This window comes from Girardinichthys multiradiatus, chromosome 8 (genome assembly GCF_021462225.1).
Source record: "Girardinichthys multiradiatus isolate DD_20200921_A chromosome 8, DD_fGirMul_XY1, whole genome shotgun sequence".
Lineage (NCBI taxonomy): Eukaryota > Metazoa > Chordata > Actinopteri > Cyprinodontiformes > Goodeidae > Girardinichthys > Girardinichthys multiradiatus.
This window is the reverse complement of record NC_061801.1, coordinates 29,159,295-29,181,931: the sequence shown is the minus strand read 5'-3', so window position 1 is coordinate 29,181,931 and position 22,637 is coordinate 29,159,295. Positions and strand designations below refer to the sequence as shown.

The following is a 22,637-nucleotide window of genomic DNA, read 5'->3' as shown; positions in this document are numbered from 1 at the left end:
AAAATCATCCGTATTAAGACAATAAAAGACCTGAAATATTTCAGTTAGTGTGCAATGAATCTAAAATATATGAATGTTAAATTTTCATCATTACATTATGGAAAATAATGAACTTTATCACAATATGCTAATATTTTGAGAAGGACCTGTATTTATGAATAAAACAAAAAGAACCTGAAAACAATGATCTACTTAGTGCTGGCCTATTACGTAACATCCTAATAAAATACAAGGTATTTTTGGATGTACGTGACAATCGCACTTTCACTTTTAGTGAAATTCTTTTTATTTGTTTACAAGTTTTGTTTTACTAAAGTAATTTCTGTGTGCTGACAGAAGAGCGCTTCCCAATCCTACCTAAGGACATCCATCTCATCCTTGAGAGACTGGGCTTCATCCGCCAAAGCTGTGAGTTCTTCATTCTGGGACTTCACATCTAGGAGCTCTTTCTCAAGCTCCTCACAACGGATCCGGTAGTCGTCTTTTGCCGCCTCCAGCCTAACAGAAAGTATATATTAAAAAAAAATCTGAAGACAAGATATCAACTTCAGTCAATTCAACTACTATTAATGTGTGTTGCTAGTGCTCACCTGAAAGTTTCTTCTTGTAGCTGTTCCAGCTGTGTCTGCAGCTGGAGATGCCTTCGTCCAGCAGGGCTGTTTATGTCTTCAATGGAGTCAGACTGGTTAAGTCTCTCCATCAGGACCTGGTTTTCTGCCAACAGACAGCTCTTCTCCTCTTGCAAAGCCGCTACCTGAGACGGTGAATGCGTTGACGAAGCAGGCAAACAGGACGTGTGTGATCAGAGGAGGAAAAAGCAGGGAATCCAGAGAGGTGAACAAGACAATGAAGTACAAAAAAAGTTAAAGTTTTGCCTCTTAAGCTATTTAACATGTATATATTACACTTTAGTTTCACAGCATTTCATACATTAGGTTCACAATCACTGCAGCATCAGGATTCTACTGTAGTAAGTACACATCAAACACACATCAATGAGGCAATTCAACAAATTCCAACACAGCGGGAGGGTTGTATGGGTTCATGTTTTCTTCTCAGTTTGATAGCCAAGGAATCAAACTCCACACGAAGCAAAGCAGAAGCTGGCTGTCATCCTTTTCAAACAGCAAAAGGAAACAATTACCGCAACAAAAGCAAGAACTTGCCGTATTTCTTAACAAATTAAAATATCATGGCGTGTTTAAAGGCGAGGTTCAGCCAAATTACCCATCATGCCCTTTTTTAAAGATTTTTCATCACTGAGTTCTTTGAATTTGTCAGGATCAAGTCAATTAATGTTTAGAACATTGGAAATGAAAAGCAATGCTCATCTGAAATAACATAAATTATCAGTGATGTCATTTAAACCATCCAGCATTTTTAACTGAACCTGATATTATTTACTGTGTTTATAATTTTTTCCCCAAAGAAATCCCAGTGTGCCAGTGGTACTTTGGATTTACCCTTATTCACAAAATTTAAACCACCTGCCTAACCTAACTTGATGTTTTCACAATTTAACTATACTTTATAAAATTTACATAATAAATAGTATATTTCCAATGCAAGTAACATTTTTGCCATATACAGGTGCACCTCAGTAACATGGAATAAAATTTAAAAGTTAATATATTTCAGTATATCAATTTAAAAAGTGAAACTCATTCATTATACAGTGTTTTTTATTTTCAGCTTATATTTCTGTTGATTTTGATATGATGGCTCTAAGTCATAATGATGGCTTACAGCTGGTGAAAAGGAATTTATTGACCAATAAAAAAAGAATTGTACCACAGAAATGTTATATTGTGGCCACAGTATAGCATACTTAGTCATGGGGAAGGCTACTATTTGACAGATGGTCACACCCTTCACAAGGTTGGTAAGCCCCAAAGGGTCATTGCTAATAACCTGAGTGTTCACCACACACAGATGTATCCAGGACATAACCAGAGACAACATCAGACAAATTTTAACCAGGCTAAGGAAAAGGCCCAGTTATTTAGTGGTTTAAAGTCCTGTTTTTAGATTATCCCACAATATGATTCTTTTTTTTTAAATCAAAGTCTGGAATGACAGCGGAGAGGCCCTGAATAAAATTTGCTTTATGTTTCCATAGCCAGTGATGATCTAAGGAGCCATGTTATCTTCTGGTCCAACTCTTTTATGAAGTCCAAATTCAGCGCCGATGTCTACCAGGTAACCCAACAAGCTTTATGCAGATACGTCTTGCATTTTCCAGCAGGACTTGCCCACGCTGCCAATACTGACCCTGGTATTATTGAGATGAATTGATCTGTGAATACCGCTGATCTAAACCCCTATAGACAATCTATTTGGTAAAATCAAGAGGAGGAGCACTAGACCCAACAATGCAGACTAGCTCCTCGAGAGGGGCTGGACTCTCTTCTACTCTGGAGTGGCCCACGGGGAGAGGCGGCGGGCTGGAGTGGGTTTGCTTGTTGCCCTCCAGTTCAGCCATCTCGCTTTGGGGTTTACCCCAGTGGATGAGAGGGTCGCATCCCTGCGCCTTCGGGTTGGGGACAGGCCTCTAACTGTCATTTCGGCCTACGGGCCGAACGGTAGTGCGGAGTACCCGGCCTTCTTGGCGTCCCTGTCGGGGGTGCTGTGTTCCAACTACAGGGAGATCACACTTCTCAGCCTCACTGGTAAGGCCTACGCCAGGGTATTGGAGAGGAGAGTCCGGCTGATAGTCGAACCTCAGCTTCAGGAGGAGCAGTGTGGTTTTTGTTCCGGCCGTGGAACACTGGACCAGCTCTGTACCCTGTACAGGGTACTCGAGGGTTCATGGAAGTTTGCCCAACCGGTCCACATGTCTTTTGTGGACCTGGAGAAAGCATTCGACTGTGTCCCTCGAGATGCCCTGTGGGTGGGGGGGCTGCAGGAGTATGGAATCGGGGGCCCTTTATTAGGGGCCATCCGGTCTCTGTACAAGCGGAGCAGGAGTTTGGTCTGCATTGCCGGCACTAAGTCGGACCTGTTCCCGATGCATGTTGGACTCCGGCAGGGCTGCCCTTTGTCACCGGTCCTGTTCATAACTTTTATGGACAGGATTTCTAGGTGCAGCCAAGGGCTGGTTTGGGGACCAGAGGATTTCGTCTCTTCTTTTTGCAGATGACATGGTCCTGCTGGCCCCCTCTAGCCAAGACCTACAGCATGCGCTGGGGCAGTTCGCAGCCGAGTGTGAAGCGGCTGGGATGAGGATCAGCTCCTCCAAGTCAGAGGCCATGGTACTCGACCGGTAAAGGGTGGCTTGTCCTCTTCAGGTTGGAGGGGAGTTCCTGCCTCAAGTGGAGGAGTTCAAGTATCTCGGGGTCTTGTTCACGAGTGAGGGAAGAATGGAGCGGGAGATCAACAGACAGATCGGTGCGGCTGCCGCAGTAATGGGGGCACTGTGCCGGTCCGTTGTGGTGAAGAGAGAGCTGAGCCGAAAAGCGAAGCTCTCAATTTACTGGTCGGTCTACGTTCCTACCCTCACCTATGGCCATGAACTTCGGGTCATGACCGAAAGAACGAGATCACGGATACAAGCGGCTGAAATGAGCTTCCTCCGTAGGGTGGCCGGGCACTCCCTTAGAGATAGGGTGAGGAGCTCGGCCATCCGGGAGGAGCTCGGAGTAGAGCCACTGCTCAATTGGACCAATCTGGTAGCCAGTCTTCATTGATTGCACCAGTAAGAGCAGAGTGTGAAGGTTCAATTAGCAGGGTAAGAGCACAGTTTTGCTCAAAATATTGAAATGCACACAACATTATGGGTGACATACCAGAGTTCAAAAGAGGACAAATTGTTGGTGCACGTCTTGCTGGCGCATCTGTGACCAAGACAGCAAGTCTTTATGATGTATCAAGAGCCACGGTATCCAGTGTAATGTCAGCATACCACCAAGAAGGACGAACCACATCCAACAGGATTAACTGTGGACAAGAGGAAGCTGTCTGAAAGGGATGTTCAGGTGCTAACACGGATTGTATCCAAAAAACATAAAACCACGGCTGCCCAAAACCCAGGAGAATTAAATGTGCACCTCAACTCTCCTGTTTCCACCAAAACTGTCCGTCGGGAGCTCCACAGGGTCAATATACACGGCCGGGGTGCTATAGCCAAACCTTTGGTCACTCATGCCAATGCCAAACGTCGGTTTCAATGGTGCAAGGAGCGCAAATCTTGGGCTGTGGACAATGTGAAACATGTATTGTTCTCTGATGAGTCCACCTTTACTGTTCTCCCCACATCCGGGAGAGTTACGGTGTGGAGAAGCCCCAAAGAAGCGTACCACCCAGACTGTTGCATTCCCAGAGTGAAGCATGGGGGTGGATCAGTGATGGTTTGGGCTGCCATATCATGGCATTCCCATGGCCAAATACTTGTGCTAGATGGGTGCGTCACTGCCAAGGACTACCGAACCATTCTTGAGGACCATGTGCATCCAATGGTTCAAACATTGTATCCTGAAGGTGGTGCCGTGTATCAGGATGACAATGCACCAATACACACAGCAAGACTGGTGAAAGATTGGTTTGATGAACATGAAAGTGAAGTTGAACATCTCCCATGGCCTGCACAGTCACCAGATCTAAATATTATTGAGCCACTTTGGGGTGTTTTGGAGGAGCGAGTCAGGAAACGTTTTCCTCCACCAGTATCACGTAGTGACCTGGCCACTATCCTGCAAGAAGAATGGCTTACAATCCCTCTGACCACTGTGCAGGACTTGTATATGTCATTCCCAAGACGAATTGATGCTGTATTGGCCACAAAAGGAGGCCTTACACCATACTAATAAATTATTGTGGTCTAAAACCAGGTGTTTCAGTTTCCTCGGGAGGTGTACCAGGCACGTCCCACCGGGATAACGCCCAGGGGACGGCCCAGGACACGCTGGAGGGACTATGTCTCTCGGCTGGCCTGGGAACGCCTCGGGCTCCCCCCGGAGGAGCTGGACGTGGTGTCTTGGGAGAGGTACATTTGGGTGTGTCTGCTGCCCCCACGACCCGGTCCCGGTTAAAGCGGAAGACGACGAGTACGAGTTTGTACAGTACATGGACGTAATTTCTAGTACTGTAATATTTTATTAAAATCCATTTTAATTAGTCTTATGTCTGAGAAGTTGAATTTTGGGTTATCTTCAGCTCTAAGCCATAATCAAAATAAACAGAAATAAATGCATCACTGTGTGTTTAATTTAATTTCACTTTTTGAAATAAATTACTAAAATTAAATAAACTTTTTAATGATATTTTAATATATCAAGATGCATCTGTAATTGGTTTATACTTATGATTTCTAGGAGAAGTTGAACTAGTGTGAAAGTACTAAGATTGCAACAAACAAAATATACCAAAAACGATCTGGGTGGCTCAAAAAGTCAGAATTAAGATGGATGTCTGTATTCAAAAATCAGAAAGAGGCTTTTAAAGAAGGTAACTTCTACAAATTGAGAATGAAAAGAATGAAAGAAACGTTTAAGGCAAAAATAAAGGTGTTGCTGTAAATCAAAGAGGAAATAATAACCACTAGACATGCATGATGTGCAGTATGTATTCAACAGTTCTTCAAAGTAGTGACTTTTTTCCATTCTAACCTTTGTCCCTTGCCATCTGCTGTAGCTACTGGAAAGCATGAAACACCGAGGTGAGCAACGCTCAGGATTATTAGTGCAAGGTCCATCTGACACACTCAGACCAAATTGCAGCTGTAGCTGGTGTGCTCCGAAAGCACCACGTGTAGATGTGTGCACAGACATTTATGCACTAACACTTGTGCACAAACGTGTACATGTATGCACATGCTCACACAGTTTGGAGAAGGAAAATCTGGTGCAAGCAGGCTGAAAACAACGCAGGACTACTTGACACTGCACTCATTGTGGATGGAAGGTAGAGACGAGAGAAAATGAAGTTTGGATTTACCCTCTCTTCTAGCTCATTAAAGTCTAACCTCAGTCTATCACGCTCCTCTTGGGCATGGAGGGCCTTTAAAACAAGCCACACAGTGTTGAAACAGACAGGAAAGAAATAGGAAACTACTTAGAGACACAGAGGAACAAATACAACTCTAAATTCATAGCTGCTTTATTTTAATGTTTCGCAGATCAAACATCAACAATTTATGGAGAGCCGTTTCATTCAAAATTAAATAAATACTGCTATTGATAAATTATTAATAAATATTCCATGAAATAAAACAAAATAATTATGTTAAAAGAAAATTTCATTTTATTTTATTTTATTCATTTCAAGATTTATTTAATTTACTTAAAGATTTATTTATTTCATAATGCAGTTTTATTTTGTGACACTTTTATTTTGTAAAGCTTTTGTAAAGCTACGTATTTCAGTGACTTTTACTTTTTAACCCCCTTTTCATTTTAAGCTCTTTTTATTTCATGTTCTTATATTCAAATGAGGGGGCGGAGCTTTATCTGTGGGGCGGCGCTGGGACAGCAGGGCCGAGCTCAATTCGTGGCAGCGGCCGGCAGAAGCATGCCCTTACCTACCAGAAGACAGCATGCTGGAGCTGCTGCCGCCAGTGCCACCGCATGCCCGGAGGGAACCAGGGGGTTCTGCGAGGAATCCCCTGGTTCCCCTGGTGCCAGACCAGCTGTAAAAGCCTTTAACATGCTGCCACAGCGGTTGCCGCAGTTTTTGTGGACGCCAATGCTGATTATCGGCAAACGGGATGTCATTATTGTTATAGCCTGTTACTTTTAAATGATGATGTCATTATTGGTTATTATTGAATAAACAGTGTTAGACCCATAACATAATGTGGCTGTATTTAATTGAGATGGAAAATAAATAGCACTATGTGTGTGTATGACGTGCTGGAAGGATGACGAAGACTTATTGCACAAACAGCTTCCACAAAAACAACGGCAACCACCGTGGCAGGCTTTTAGGGCCGGAGCCAGGGGATTCTGCTCCCTCCAGCATGCCGTCTTCTGGTAGGCAGCGGCAATGCTTCTACTGTCCTCAGCCACGAATTGAGCTCGACCTTGCTGTCCCAGCATCGCCCCACAGATAAAACTCCGCCCCCTCATTTGAATATAAGAACATGAAATAAAAAGAGCTTAAAATGAAAAACGGGGTTAAAAAATAAAAGTCACTGAAATACGTAGAGTAGCTTTACAAAATAAAAGTGTCACAAAATAAAATTGCATTATGAAATAAATTAATAAATCTTGAAGTAAATTAAATAAATCTTGAAATGAATTAAAAAAACAAGATAAAAATTTCATTTAACATTATTATTTTGTTTTATTTCATGGGGATATTTATTTATTTCATGGAATATTTATTAATAATTTATCAATTGCAGTATTTATTTATTTATTTAATTTTGAATGAAACGGCTCTCCATAACAATTGGGCTAAAAATCATCATGAATTTTCTTTATGAGGGACAACTCAATATAGACTGTTACAAAGGCATTAAATAAAAAGTACTAATGCAAAAAAAAGTTGATTTTTACAGCGGATTAACACTGAATAACATTTGTTAAATTAGGAAGTATAATGCAATCAGTGGAGATTAAATAATTTAGAAAGTATATGAAAAGAAATATGATATTAAATTTTCCGCCAGTGTTCAATGTTTCTTAAACTCTACGGTTCCTTTATGGGTTATTTTTCTGTATTATGATTCACCACTGTTAAACTTTTGCATCGTTATTTCAGTGCTACAGAAAGTATTAATGTTTGATAACAGTTTAAACTTCTGGCTGTAGTAACAATTATAAACAAAATGCGTTTATTTTATTATTATTATTATTATTGCAATAAACTGACCTGCAAGTCAAGCTCACGACACCTCTGAGCAATCTCCTCCTTGGTTGCCAAAGCATCATTCAGGTCCTCTATTGTCTTCTTCAGCTGTCAACAGGGAAACAAACAACAAATAAAAATCCCACAGATGTATTTGATTACATGATTACAGGTGGATTTATGGTTTAATTCTTTGCAACTTCACAATTTGAAATTCCTGTTCAACACGCACTGCTTTCAATTAATCTGTCCATAATCGGTGCTGTTCGGAGAAAAGGCAACCTGACCTGTATTACTCCCTTAATTCCTCGGGCAGAACTACAAATTATGAAACATTTACCGAAAAAACAAACAAACAAAAATAAAATAAAATCACAATAATGGAGGAAGCAAAATATGAACAAATGCACAAATTCAGGACTTACCTGAGAATCTAAATGTATTTAACTCTTTTAAAGATTTAAAATGAACTTTACTAGATGTTTTGACTTTTTAAGATCTCCCCTCATTGCAGTTGAAAGCAGATATTTACATACACTGAATAAAAGAGCCAATTTTTCCTTACAGGCATTAAATCAGACAAAGCCTTTTCTGCTTTAGGCCAAATAGGGCAACCAACATTATTTCTTTTTGCCAATTCCCAGAATAAAAAAAAAAAAATTTATTATTAATTTGCCTCAAATTCAGAAGTTTACATACTCTTTAATTACTATGCTTTTAAATAGTTCAGAAAAATAACAAAACATGTCAGATTATAGTTACGCCTGGAGAACAAAGGAGGAAGCTTGCAAGTCTGAGAACACCATCCCAACTGTGAAGTATAGGGTTGGAAGCATCATGTTACAGGGGTTTGTTATTAGAGGTGGGACAGATCCACTTTACAAAATAGATCATATCATGGGAAAAGAACAAATGGGCCTTCCAAATTGACAATATCCTTTAGCATACAGCTGACCTCATTCCCATAGAAAATGATCCCTCATTCTGCCGACATCTAGCAAACAGAATTAATTCTATTAATCCGAACTGACCTAAAACAAAAAAAAAATGGTTGGATTTAATGTCAAACAGTAAGAAGAAATGATTGTGTGTCTTGTTTTTACTGTCAGTAAATATCTGTTTTCAACTACATATTCTAACACATGCATCAACTTATTATTGCACATACATTCTTCTTACACAAACATTATACAGTAAGATCTCCTCAAAATATAAGAATGTATACAGGTACATGTCAAAAAGTTAGAATATTGTGTAAAAATGCAATATTTTTTGCCAGTCATCTCAGAAAGTGAAACTCCTATATTACATAGAATCATTACACACAGAGTGATACATTCCAATCCTTTGCTTCTTGTAATGTTGATGGTTATGGCTTACAGATAAAGGAAATCCTAAAAATAAAATTGCACTTTTACGCAATATTCTAATTTTTCTAAATGTACCTGTATTCAATATACAGCCAAAAGTCTTCGCTCACCCATCCAGATAATTAAAATCAGGTGTTCCAATCACTTCCATGGCCACAGGTGTATAAAATCAACCACTTAGGCATGCAGACTGTTTCTACAAGCATTTGCGAAAGAATCAGTCGCTCTCAGGAGCTCAGTGAATTCCAGCATGGTACTGTGATAGGATGCTATCTGTGCAATGAGTCTAGTAGGTCTAGTAGTCTAGGTAAGCCACGTAAACTGACGGAGCGGGGACAGCGGATGCTGCCGGGCATAGTGTGCAGAGGTGGCAGACTTTCTGCAGAGTCAATTGCTACAGAACTCCAAACTTTATGTGGCTTTCAGATTAGCTCAAGAACAGTGTGTAGAGAGCTTCATGGAATGGGTTAAAGCGTCAGAGGCATTGGTGTAAAGCGTGCCGCCATTGGAGGGGCGATCTCTGGAGTGACAAATCGCACCTCTCCATCTGGCAACCTGATAGAAATGTTTGGCAGTTGCCATGAGAACAGTACTTGTCTGACTGACTGTATTGTCAGACAAGTACTATTCACTGGTCCTTTAGTTAGAAAGGAACTCTGAATGCTTCAGTACACCAGCAGATTTTGGACAATTCCATGCTCCTAACTTTGTGGGAACAGTTTGGAGATGGTCCCTTCCTCTTCCAACTCTGACTGTGCACTAGTGCACAAAGCAAGGTCCATAAAGACATGGATGACAGAGTCTGGTGTGGATGAACTTGACTGGCCTGAACAGTGTCCTGACCTTAACCCAATAGAACACCTTTGGGATGAATTAGAGCAGAGATTGAGAGCCAGGCCTTCTCATCCCACATCAGTCTATGACCTCAGAAGTGCTTCTGGAAGAATGGTCAAACATGAACACGCTCCTAATCCTTGTGGATTAAGAATGTCACCAAAGTGAGACAAGGCAGGTGAGCGAATACTTTTGGCAATATAGTATATGTCAGAGTGGCGGAATAAATTATGAAAGAGAAAACATGGTGAACACAAATGTATAAACTTTACATACCTCTCTGTCTAGATCTACATACGAGTCATTTCCTCCTGGGTTGACTGCAGTTTCTTTACTCATCAGCTGCAGGGAAAAAAACAACCAGCGATTGTTTACAAGAAAATAAAAACACAGAGAGTGTCGGACAGGATTTAAAACAAATAACAACCTCTTGGATGGCCGTCATGACAACATGCTGTACTGATTCCTCCATCACCATTATGGTCTGGATGTATTCTATACAATGCAAAAAACAAAACAGATAAATCAGACCTAAAGGCACAGAAAAAGTTAATCAACTGAAAATATAACAGTCTTAATATCAGTGGGTGTAATAAGCACCTTGTTTCTGTTCGCAGTTAACAGCACAGCCCAGGATGAGTTGTAACATTCTCCCAAGTTCTGCAGCATCAGAGTGTTCTCCTATCAAGTTTACATCTGGTAGGGTGAAATCATTGATGTGTTGACCTAAGACCTGAAAAGAAAACAATAAATATTTATTTTAACTAAATCAAAATCACTTAAACCTGACACTGTCTATCTTAAAACTTGCCTCCTGGTAATAGTCCAGTACGCCTTTCAAGATTTTCTTTAGATTGCTGATCTGTAAAAACAAAAATTTCATCATCAAACAGTAGCATCAGTAGCTTTTACATATAATTAAAACATTTATAAGCCATAGCAGTTCAGTGGAACACAGTGAGAATTTATATTTACATGTTGTATTACTTAATAACAATGCTATTACTATACAATTCCACATGTTTACTGTTGAGAAAGGCCAATGCTTACCTTTAACCTCCAGTTGTCCCCGACCTCTGGCTTGATTCTGCTAATCCAAGCATCATTGAAATATGATACATCTCTATAAAAGTGAGAGAAAAATATATTAGTAATAAAGTGTGTCAAGACAGAAATGCGACGGCAAGAAAATTGTAATTTAAATCTGAGTTTTTTAACACAGATACTGTGAAATAAGCAATGCAATTTAAAAGCTTACATTTTCTGCAGGACTTGGGCCATTACGACACCACTGATCAAATCGTCTACCGTCTTGCACGGTGATTCCACTCCAAATGTTTGGATCTGTGGAAGAATTAGGCAAACACACACATGCTTAGGGTAAGATGATTAACCAATGTTACGGTTTAACACAGTGGAATGTCATCAACTTCTCATTGCTTTGCATGATTTCAACTGAAAATTGAATGAAACACTGATTTTTATTTTAGAATAAGGTTAAAAGAACAATGTTGAATAGAAGAATTGCTATGTATGTAAACATGTTTTTTCTAAGTTTATTGTAGCCTCCTGTTTTTTGTCTCATTTAGACTGGATTTCCAAATAGTGTGCTCTTCATTTTGCAGGGAAACACTTCAAAAGCAGAGATCTTTTAGCCTTTAACAAACCAAGAGCAGGTGAACCATGTTTACAACATTGTGGTTGTTGACCGATCAGACAGTATTCCTGCACATTTGGATGGGAATCTCTTTCATGCATTCTTTATTTTGCAAAAAAAATAAAATAAAATAAAATATATACACACACACTGCTCCAAAAAATAAAGGGAACACTTAAACAACACAATATAACTCCAAGTAAATCAAACATCTGTGAAATCAAACTGTCCACTTAGAAGCAACACTGATTGACAATTAATTTCACATGTTGTTGTTCAAATGGAATAGACAACAGACGGAAATCTTTGGTGATTAGCAAAACACACTCAATAAAGGAGTGGTTCTGCAGGTGGGGACCACAGACCACTTCTCATTACCTATGCTTTCTGGCGGATGTTTTGGTCACTTTTAAATGTTGGTGGTGCTTTCACACTCGTGGTAGCATGAGACGGACTCTACAACCCACACAAGTGGCTCAGGTAGTGCAGCTCATCCAGGATGGCACATCAATGCGAGCTGTGGCAAGAAGGTTTGCTGTGTCTATCAGCGTAGTGTCCAGAGCCTGGAGGCGCTACCAGGAGACGGGCCAGTACACCAGGAGACGTGGAGGAGGCCGTAGGAGGGCAACAACCCAGCAGCAGGACCGCTACCTCCGCCTTTGTGCAAGGAGGAACAGGAGGAGCACTGCCAGAGCCCTGCAAAATGACCTTCAGCAGGCCACAAATGTGCATGTGTCTGCCCAAACGGTTAGAAACCGACTCCATGAGGATGGTATGAGGGCCTGACGTCCACAAATGGGGGTTGTGTTCACAGCCCAACATCGTGCTTGGCGTTTGCCAGAGAACATCAGGATTGGCAAATTCGCCACTGGCACCCTGTGCTCTTCACAGATGAAAGCAGGTTCACACTGAGCACATGTGACAGACGTGACAGAGTCTGGAGACACCGTGGAGAGCGATCTGCTGCCTGCAACATCCTTCAGCATGACCGGTTTGGCAGTGGGTCAGTAATGGTGTGGGGTGGCATTTCTTTGGAGGGCCGCATGACCCTCCATGTGCTCGCCAGAGGTAGACTGACTGCCATTAGGTACCGAGATGAGATCCTCAGACCCCTTGTGAGACCATATGCTGGTGCGGTTGGTCCTGGGTTCCTCCTAATGCAGGACAATGCTAGACCTCTTGTGGCTGGAATGTGTCAGCAGTTCCTGCAAGATGAAGACATTGAAGCTATGGACTGGCCCGCCCGTTCCCCAGATCTGAATCCCATTGAGCACATCTGGGACATCATGTCTCGCTCCATCCAACAACGTCACGTTGCTCCACAGACTGTCCAGGAGTTGGAGGATACTTTAGTCCAGGTCTGGGAGGAGATCCCTCAGGAGACCATCCACCGTCTCATCAGGATGCCCAGGCGTTATAGGGAGGTCATACAGACACGTGGAGGCCACACACAATACTGAGCCTCATTTTGAATTGTTTTAAGGACATTACATCAAAGTTGGATCAGCCTGTAGTGTGTTTTTCCACTTTCATTTTGTGTGTGACTCCAAATCCAGGCCTCCATTGGTTAATAAATTTGATTTCCATTGATGATTTTTGTGTGATTTTGTTGTCAGCACATTCAATTTGTACATAACAAATTATTTAATGAGAATATTTCATTTATTCAGATCTAGGATGTATTTGAGTGTTCCCTTTATTTTTTTGAGCAGTGTATAAATCTGCAGTACAGAGTATTTGGCTCCTAACAGTAGTAGAAAACAGGTGGAAATTATCAGTCATCAGAAAGTTTAATCCAGATGTAGGTTTTAGTGCCACAAAGAACAAGTTAAAACAGATGTTTATTTGCCAGTGGAAACAGACATTTAAGCAAGAACTCAAAGCACAATCTAAGTTTTTACACTCACTGTCCAAGCCCACTTTGCTTGTCCTCACCACTTACTTCCTGTTCCATCACCTCAATAATTTTCGGATCCTATTCTTATTTCCGCACTACCTCACTTGCCATGTCATCACTGCATTTCTCCCATAGTTGCAGTTTTCTCTGGCTAATACGGTCCAGGCAGAAAGTATGCAGCCCAAGCAGATATTACATTCTTCAGTGTAGATGCGAACAGTCTAAAGGAGGAGGGAAATTTGTTGCAGGAATGTTGGAATTCAAACAGTAGGAAAAAGAGGAGTTTGGAACTCAGTTATGTTGCCTCTTTTTTCTGTACTTAGAGGAAATAATACTTTCTAGAATTATTCTAGAACGTTATTTCTAGAATTGTGCCACTCAAGGAGGCAGCAGGTTGGAGTAGCAGTCAGAGGCTTCTTCGGATCTAATGTAAGACAGACCGCCGCAAGGAGATCCTTCCTGCCCACAGCCATCAGCAACTACAACGGCTCTTTGAAGAAACCTGTTTAATATGAGATACAACAGAATTTAATTTCCCTTTGGGATGAATAAAGTATTTTTGAACTGAATAACAAGCAGCTCTCAGAAGAATATGCAACCCGACATCCACCTGCCTATAACACAAGGAAAACTGGCAGTTCAGAAATATCTCCACTTCCTTAAAATACAACAACTCTTCACCTCAGCTTGTCACGTCCTTGGTAGTAACTAACAGTCTAATATTAGCACTTTCTAATTAAATTTATCAATAAAGGACAAAATGGCAAAAAGATATAATATTTTTGCAAAAAGCACTTTAAACTACATTTAGAGGGACCTTATGTACACATTTGCTTCTGGGTATGTAAAAATAAATAAATTACAAACACTAACTAACAATAATTATTACATTACTTAAGCAGCAATTAGGACAGTTGGTATATTTCTTTTTAAAATAAGAGCAAATATATTTTAATACAACAGCAAGATTTTATTTAATTTGTTTTGTCTAAGTAGCATGATAACAAGGTAATTTTAATCAAGACTTTAAGACAATATGAGTCTCATACTGCTCTCTAAATATCCAGACAAACTGACAGTAATAATTTATCTAATACTGTTAAACATTTGGAAAACCAGTCACAAATAGGCAGCTATTAGCCAAGCCCAGGTACTGGTTCCGAGCCAGAACAATAGTCTTGGTTTCCACTCACCATTTAACTTAAGTGACACTTCACCCCGCAGCTGTTTATGGTGTGTAGTTTTTTTAATTTCTTTTCTGTCTCTGCATCATTGTCAGGTGTACATTAAGCTGCCTCTTGGTCATATAAAAGTACACTGAAACTAGACAGTGACGCTGAATGAATTTAATTAATCTGGAAGCTAACCATGATGTAATGTGAGACATTCAAGACTCGGCTTTTGTCACATTCATACTTGTTTCAGATTACAACCAGTTTGCTTTGAGCAGACTGCCCAGAACTGCAGGGTAAAACATCAACTATTTCACAACAAAAATTATCCTCCAAAGCTAACGGTGGCAAAACAAAAAACAGGCGATGCCAAATACAACAGATTTACGGTGGACTGCTGAAAAGCAAACACGTCACTAAAATGTTAAGCCTCCCTTTAGCAATAGCAGTATACAAAGAGCAAAAAAAAACAAAAAACTATGAATGTTTCAATTAAAGGACTTCAAGTGAACACAAAACAAAAGGGTTGACTGAGGTAAAGAGGAAATCCACACCTATAGGTTTGTGGAAACAGCTGGGAAACTGAGATGTTCAAGCTGTGGAGAAAGAAAGCTTCACCCAACAACAGGCTGCAGGTTAAAAACTATGACAGTAATCAGAGGAGTTCCTCTTAATTATAGCAATGAACCACACCATGCCTGAATATCTGTAAAAATGTATATATGTAATCATATAGTTTCATAATAACAATGCAAAACGGACAAAGTGGTTATAATAACAGCGCAAGGCTGTCTGCTGCTAATAGCGCTGTCACAATTATGTAACAGTTTTTGGGACATGGTCATGGGAAAAAGAAAGTACACCCACTTTAAATTCGAGGCTTTGGCAAATTTTGTTAATAGTTAACATTTTTTTAGAGATCCACTAAGACCAGAATTGGGCATTTCTATGTTTGACCAACAGGTTGAAAACTAAAACATGAACACACTTTATGTGAGCGACAACCAAGACCTAGACTTCAGCGGGTGCTGATCAGTTCGCTTGTTCACTATTTGGCACTTTCGTGTAAAAAAAAAGGATCCGTCTGGTAACGGACAAAAATTTGTACACACCTTACGGATGTTTCAATGAACTGGCAAAGGGGCGAATTAAACACCTAACATGACGTCTGAACGCAGTACAGCAACACTGATGTTTCATCTTACTGAGCTTTCAACCTCTGTCATGGAACAGGTTGGGTTTGCAAATGTTAGGGTGAGGGTTGGGATCTGCAAACAGGAACTCATGTTTACAGTAAGTAATGCTACAGCGCTACTCATACAAATAGCTAGCTTAAGATGCTAAAGGAACTTTAAATTAAAAAACCTCATTGTATTTGGTCTTTGTTTTAAAAGAGTAAAACCCTGTTTTACATTTACCACTTTACAGACATGGTGTGCATCTTCGCATAAATTAATAATAACTCTGTAGTTTCAGTAGCGTTCTTTATTTTTTTGAAATTCTGAGTTCTGTCTGCATTTCATTACAATAAATGCTGACATGGTGAAATCTGTGTATGGTTTTGTGCACTTGAGGTTAGATTTAAACAATTTTTAAATGACACTTCTCATCATAAAACTCGTCGCATTACTTCTAACAGGTATGTAAGGGGTGTTTTTTTTTGTATCGCCATGACAAAGAGACAGTTATCAGCTTTATTTTTTTAAAGTGATCTCTAAACTGATTCAAAGCCTGCAGTCTTCTGAGCAAACTCAAACACACCTTTGTTTTCCTTTTTACATAAAAACCCTTTATCCAGCAGACCCATCACAAACTGATACTATTCCAACTTGCATCCAGACAGCATGACGTATAAAACAAGGAATGCAGATACAAGACAGCAAGAATGTATCAAGCTATTTTATCAGTGGCACATGCTTGTTTTTGTCACACACAGTTTATCTACACAGGTACTTTGTGTGACAATATGTTCCTTATGCCGGGTTTCCATTACAACACATCTCTGACAATCTATAATCAGAATCAGAATCAGCTTTATGGCAAAGTTTGTACAAACAAGGAATTTGACTCTGGTACACTTTGCTCTCAGTGAGGATAATAACAAATATCTTTTTATATATATATATATATATATATATATACACAATTGAGTTTACAATAAAAGGTAGTGTTAGATCAGTCCAAGTATGCATGGTGTTGTTCTGGGACTCTGACTGTCAAGTGTTCATCAGAGAAACAGCCTGGAGGAAGAAACTGTCTCTGTGGCAGTGTAATCAATGTTGTCTACATACAGGGGTTGGACAATGAAACTGAAATACCTGGTTTTAGACCACAATAATTTATTAGTATGGTGTAGGGCCTCCTTTTGCGGCCAATACAGCGTCAATTCGTCTTGGGAATGACATATACAAGTCCTGCACAGTGGTCAGAGGGATTTTAAGCCATTCGTCTTGCAGGTTAGTGACCAGGTCACTACGTGATACTGGTGGAGGAAAACGTTTCTTGACTCGCTCCTCCAAAACACCCCAAAGTGGCTCAATAATATTTAGATCTGGTGACTGTGCAGGCCATGGGAGATGTTCAACCTCACTTTCATGATCATCAAACCAATCTTTCACCAGTCTTGCTGTGTGTATTGGTGCATTGTCATCCTGATACACGGCACCGCCTCCAGGATACAATGTTTGAACCATTGGATGCACATGGTCCTCAAGAATGGTTCGGTAGTCCTTGGCAGTGACGCGCCCATCTAGCACAAGTATTGGGCCATGGGAATGCCATGATATGGCAGCCCAAACCATCACTGATCCACCTCCATGCTTCACTCTGGGCATGCAACAGTCTGGGTGGTACGCTTCTTTGGGGCTTCTCCACACCGTAACTCTCCCGGATGTGGGGAAAACAGTAAAGGTGGACACATCAGAGAACAATACATGTTTCACATTGTCCACAGCCCAAGATTTGCGCTCCTTGCACCATTGAAACCGACGTTTGGCATTGGCATGAGTGACCAAAGGTTTGGCTATAGCAGCCCGGCCGTGTATATTGACCCTGTGGAGCTCCCGACGGACAGTTCTGGTGGAAACAGGAGAGTTGAGGTGCACATTTAATTCTGCCCTGATTTGGGCAGCCGTGGTTTTATGTTTTTTGGATACAATCCAGGTTAGCACCCGAACATCTCTTTCAGACAACTTCCTCTTGTCCACAGTTAATCCTGCTGGATGTGGTTCGTCCTTCTTGGTGGTATGCTGACATTACCCTGGATACCATGACTCTTGATACATCACAAAGACTTGCTGTCTTGGTCACAGATGCGCCAGCAAGACGTGCACCAACAATTTGTCCTCTTTTGAACTCTGGTATGTCACCCATAATGTTGTGTGCTTTCAATATTTTGAGCAAAACTGTGCTCTTACCCTGCTAATTGAACCTTCACACTCTGCTCTTACTGATGCAATGTGCAATCAATGAAGACTGGCTACCAGGCTGGTCCAATTTAGCCATGAAACCTCCCACACTAAAATGACAGGTGTTTCAGTTTCATTGTCCAACCCCTGTACATTTCTGAGTTCTAAACAATGTGACATGTAAACTACTTCTATATGTTTTGGAACTACGCTCCTTTTTTTTTTGAGATCATCCATCAAATGTAAAACAACAAACAGCAGTTTCTAATTTACCACACAGGGTGAGCATCACTTCTCAGAAGTATTATATCTCTGACTACAGAGGTGGAGATGGGAGCTTTTTCTCAGCAATGTATACATGAACGAGTGGAAACCACGTGACTGAGGTTTGACGGCTATTCAACACTGTAGTTTAGATTTAGATTTCTCAAATTTGGCTTCATTTTGAGTGGGTACAAATAATTGCTTGGGACGTTTTCAAGTATTTGACAGTTGGAATGAGAGGAAGGACAAGTGAGCTACACTGGACAACGATGACTGGAATTCAGCTTCAAAGCAGACACGTTAAACGATCTGAGGGAGAAAAAGGGCTTCGCCAAAGAAACGTTAAATTACAGCCTTTCTAACGTCTATGCTATCTGCCCCTTTTAGTTTAACATACAGCCGAGATTTAGGACCAGAAAGTTGAGCTAACACTTGATAACAGCGCATTTGATTTGCACTGGAATCGAAATTATGGTCACACGATGGTAGATGGTGGCTAAACACAGCAAACAGCTGGCCTGCATACGTAACCAAAGTGTCATTTTCCTCTAGCCAGCTAACGTTTCCTCTGTTAGCTCCAGGAGCCATCGTTAGCTTTTCTATGCTAGCTAGCATCTCCCCGGCGCCGGAGAGCTGTCTGTCACTAAATAAAACACCCTCATTTCATTACTTACCCATGTCAAGAGACTTTCACAGAGCTCCATTCGATCCAAGGACTCTGATGTACTCATGGTTACTTCACGTAGGCTGGCTGACTCTGCGCGGCGAAGGGAGCCCGAACTTAACAGCGAGCCTCATACACTCCAGAGATCCTGTGCTGCTCTTTGGGTGTCTCACCAATCCGTCGGCCAGTGATCGGGTTCGCTGCTTTGCCCAAGCCGGCGCGGCGCCTATCGGAGGCGGAGAGGGCGGGTAGCATCAGCAGAACTTAACATTTTAACTGCCGCTATTACAGCGTGTTAAAAATGTGTTTCCGACTGACTGTTTAACAAGCAAAAACATTAACAGTAATATGAGTTTTTTTTTTTTTTTCAATAATAGTATTTTCCCTGCTTTTTACTTCTTAACTGTAAAACTGGACATTTATTCTGACACCTGAAATGATGTCCATGCACATACATTGCAAGGCTACACAGTATCTTGCAAAACTATTCATATTCCTTGAACTATTTCATATTTTATTTGGTTTTTATGTAATAAAACAACGTCATGCATAATTGTGACGTGAACGGAAAAAAATACTTCATTTTTCGAAATGCTTTTAAAATAAAAATGAGATAGGTGTACTGTGCATTTGTATTCAGCCCCCCTGAGTGACTACTTTGTAGAACTACATTTTGCTGTATTTAGAAGTCTTAGGGGGTATTTCTCAACCAACTTTGTACTCCTAGAAAATAAAGGTTTCCCCATTCAACTTTAAAAGATACCTCAAACTTAATCTATTAAAACAAATTTTCAAGTCTTACCATATATTTAGGTCCGGACTTTGACTGTACCATTCTATCTCTTGAAAATGGTGGGTTCTATGCTATTCCATTGAAGTTCTGGCTGTAGGTTTAGGGTTGTTGTCTTGCTGGAAAGTGAACTTCCGCCCCAGTCTTTTGCACCTCAAACTGGTTGTTTTCCTGTATTCAGCTCCATTCACCTTGTAATGTCCGTTGCCACCATGTTTCATGGTGGGGGTGGTTTGTTCAGGGTGTGGTGCAGAGTTTTACACCACACACTGGTTTTTGCATTTTGGTCAAAATATGGTCTAGTTTGACCAGAACACCTGTGTCCCCAATATTACTTGCAGTATATTACAAATAGAACTTCTTCAGGTTTTCTGGGAATAAAGAAAAGCTGTCTTTGAATGGGGATTAGATTACACACAGTTGAACTCTATTGGGTGACTTGTGAAGGTAATTGGTTGAAGTGGATATTATCTGTGGTATTAGAGTAAATCGGGCTAAATACAAAGACATGCCAATATTTTAAGATTTTTGTTTTCATTTTCCTTGAAAATCAGAGTCATGCTCCAATTTATGTTTGTGGTTGCTATTTAATCAGATGTGGAAAATTCCAATAGGTATAAATACATTTGTGTTGTTTGTAGTCAGCATCAATCCAATCCATTTTTTTCTACTAAGACATTTAAACTTTTCTCTAAGCATCAACTGCTAGAGGCAAGATTGCTAAAGAGCTGGTGGCTCAGTGCTACTCATACCCACGCCTGTATGAAACTTGCACTGGTTTGTCAAGTTGAGCACTGACACACCAAGATAATCATTGCTTTGACAAGCATTCTGGCTATTATGTAATTGTGTAAAACATGACAGAGGATCACTGGATAAGATTAACCCATCAAATAATTTGAAATGACTTAAGAACTTTGCTGTGGAGGAAAAATCTTAATTTTGAGAAAGCGGCACTATACAGTGTCATGAAATGGTAGTTAAAAAAGTAAAAGTTTAAAGAAGTCTATCAAAATAAATATGGATATATTTTTTTCCACTAAAGATTGTGTATACCTTTGACATAAAAAATCATACATTTTCCTTTAAAATCACGTTTGAAATTCCAGGGCGAGAACAGACACTTCAGAGGTGTTTCCCCACGTGTGTACGTTTGTAGACATCTAACCAGCTCTGATGTCTAGAAAATTAGGCATGATAATACTTTAAGTAGCTTTGGGATCAGTATCTAAAAGGAGAAAGAAGTTGATCAAACACCACTGAGACATAGTGGATGAGTTGCTAGTCAGTACTAAAGGTTTGCCACATTTTGGGATGTCCAACACCTTTATTTGACTAAAATAGATTTAAAGTTAATTGCAAAATTATAAACAGATCTCACCATCTGAAAGGGAACCGACCTTCCTGTGACTTATAGGATTTTTCTTCAGGTTGACACAGATAAAATGAGTCAAACAACCAGGTCAAAATAATAGCATTAGGTAAGTAAAACAAACACTACTATACATTTAATGGCATGTATAAATACAAACATTTTTATTGCCATAGCGTAATATGACACAGACACACACAAAAACAAAACAGAAAAACCTTGCCTTTTATTTGGAAGAACCCGTTTAGATAAAAATCCCATATTAAGATTTTCCAAATTCAGCAGGTCTAGAATTATTTTTACCTTGAACAATCACTCAGAAATAACAAACACTATTGAGTTTTCCAGGGGCATAAGTATGAAATGACACAGCAGTGTTAGCCACTGGCCTCTAGGCATGATGAGGAACCATATTTATTTTGTCACCATGCACAGTCAGGAAGATGGTAAAGAAGGTAAAAATATTTAAAGGTCAACGTTAAAGAACAGCTGCAAAAGGTCACATCTAGGTCTCTATATAAACTATTCAACATCATCTGCATGCACATTAGTTGACTGAGAATGATGCCAAGAAAAAAAGCCTTTTCTGTTCTAACAAATCTAAACACGTGGAGTTACTAAACCCCAGATGAATTTGGTGTGAAACAAAGGGAAAATAACCTTATGTACACCCTTAAATATGGTGAAGGATCTATGATTTTGTGGGCTTCTTTCTGCAAGTCTTGCTAAAGTCTGTCACAGCATGGTATACGTTCTGGTTAATTCCACTTAAAAAGGTAAGATTGTGCTAAGAGAACAAATCTACCACAAGTGAATAGGTTTATAGGAAATCATTGTTGAAATGTACTTAAATTTAAAGTTGAGGATTTTTTTTATATTCAGTTTGAAAGTATCATACTGTAATTAAAAAGTAATTTAAAGAAATTTTACACATCTTTACATGGGAAAGTGGCTAATACTTGTGCATTTTTTAGCTGACATGTCCGGATTAAAATGAATGGACAGTGCAAACAATACCTGCCATGAAATTCAGAAGGAAAATGTAAATAAGGCTAATACTACATTTAATAATGAAATCAATCAACACAATTATAGATTTTCTTTTCTCTCAAAATTAACAACATAAGGCAGTGTTTTTTCTTCCCCTTACCAAACCTACTCAGGGCTAACCTTGGCAGTTCAGTTTTACATCTAAAATGTTGGGAATATTAACTGCATAATTCTGCACAAACACAATATCTTCCACACCACTCTACAGCAGCACACTCTGACATCTCACTTATTCATTTTATCTGCTGAAGAAAATATACCCATACCACTGGAAAAGAATTTACAAATTAAAGAAAAAAGATCTGCATTGTACATGCTAATTTCAACAGTTAAATATTGAATACAAAAGGACACAAGTCGCTGAAGCATTTAAGA

General features: G+C 39.9%; 1 protein-coding gene across 4 annotated transcripts in view; it reads right to left on the bottom strand.

The window, feature by feature from the left end:
• Positions 1-19,356, bottom strand: part of hook3 (hook microtubule-tethering protein 3) — a 33,022-nt gene extending 13,666 nt beyond the window's left edge. For 2 of the 4 annotated variants that reach the window (XM_047372850.1, XM_047372851.1), the window contains exons 1-10: positions 19,061-19,351; positions 11,248-11,333; positions 11,040-11,112; positions 10,801-10,851; positions 10,590-10,722; positions 10,417-10,484; positions 10,266-10,331; positions 7,810-7,893; positions 591-754; positions 358-498 (exon numbers count right to left, since the gene is read on the bottom strand). In XM_047372850.1, coding sequence (XP_047228806.1) covers positions 358-498; positions 591-754; positions 7,810-7,893; positions 10,266-10,331; positions 10,417-10,484; positions 10,590-10,722; positions 10,801-10,851; positions 11,040-11,112; positions 11,248-11,333; positions 19,061-19,117 — 923 coding nt within the window. In that variant the 5' untranslated portion in view covers positions 19,118-19,351. Of the gene's footprint in view, positions 1-357; positions 499-590; positions 755-5,931; positions 5,995-7,809; positions 7,894-10,265; positions 10,332-10,416; positions 10,485-10,589; positions 10,723-10,800; positions 10,852-11,039; positions 11,113-11,247; positions 11,334-19,060 lie in introns of all 4 variants that reach the window. The other 2 variants (XM_047372848.1, XM_047372849.1) reach the window with 2 other exon arrangements.
• Between the last annotated feature and the right edge of the window lie 3,281 nt (positions 19,357-22,637).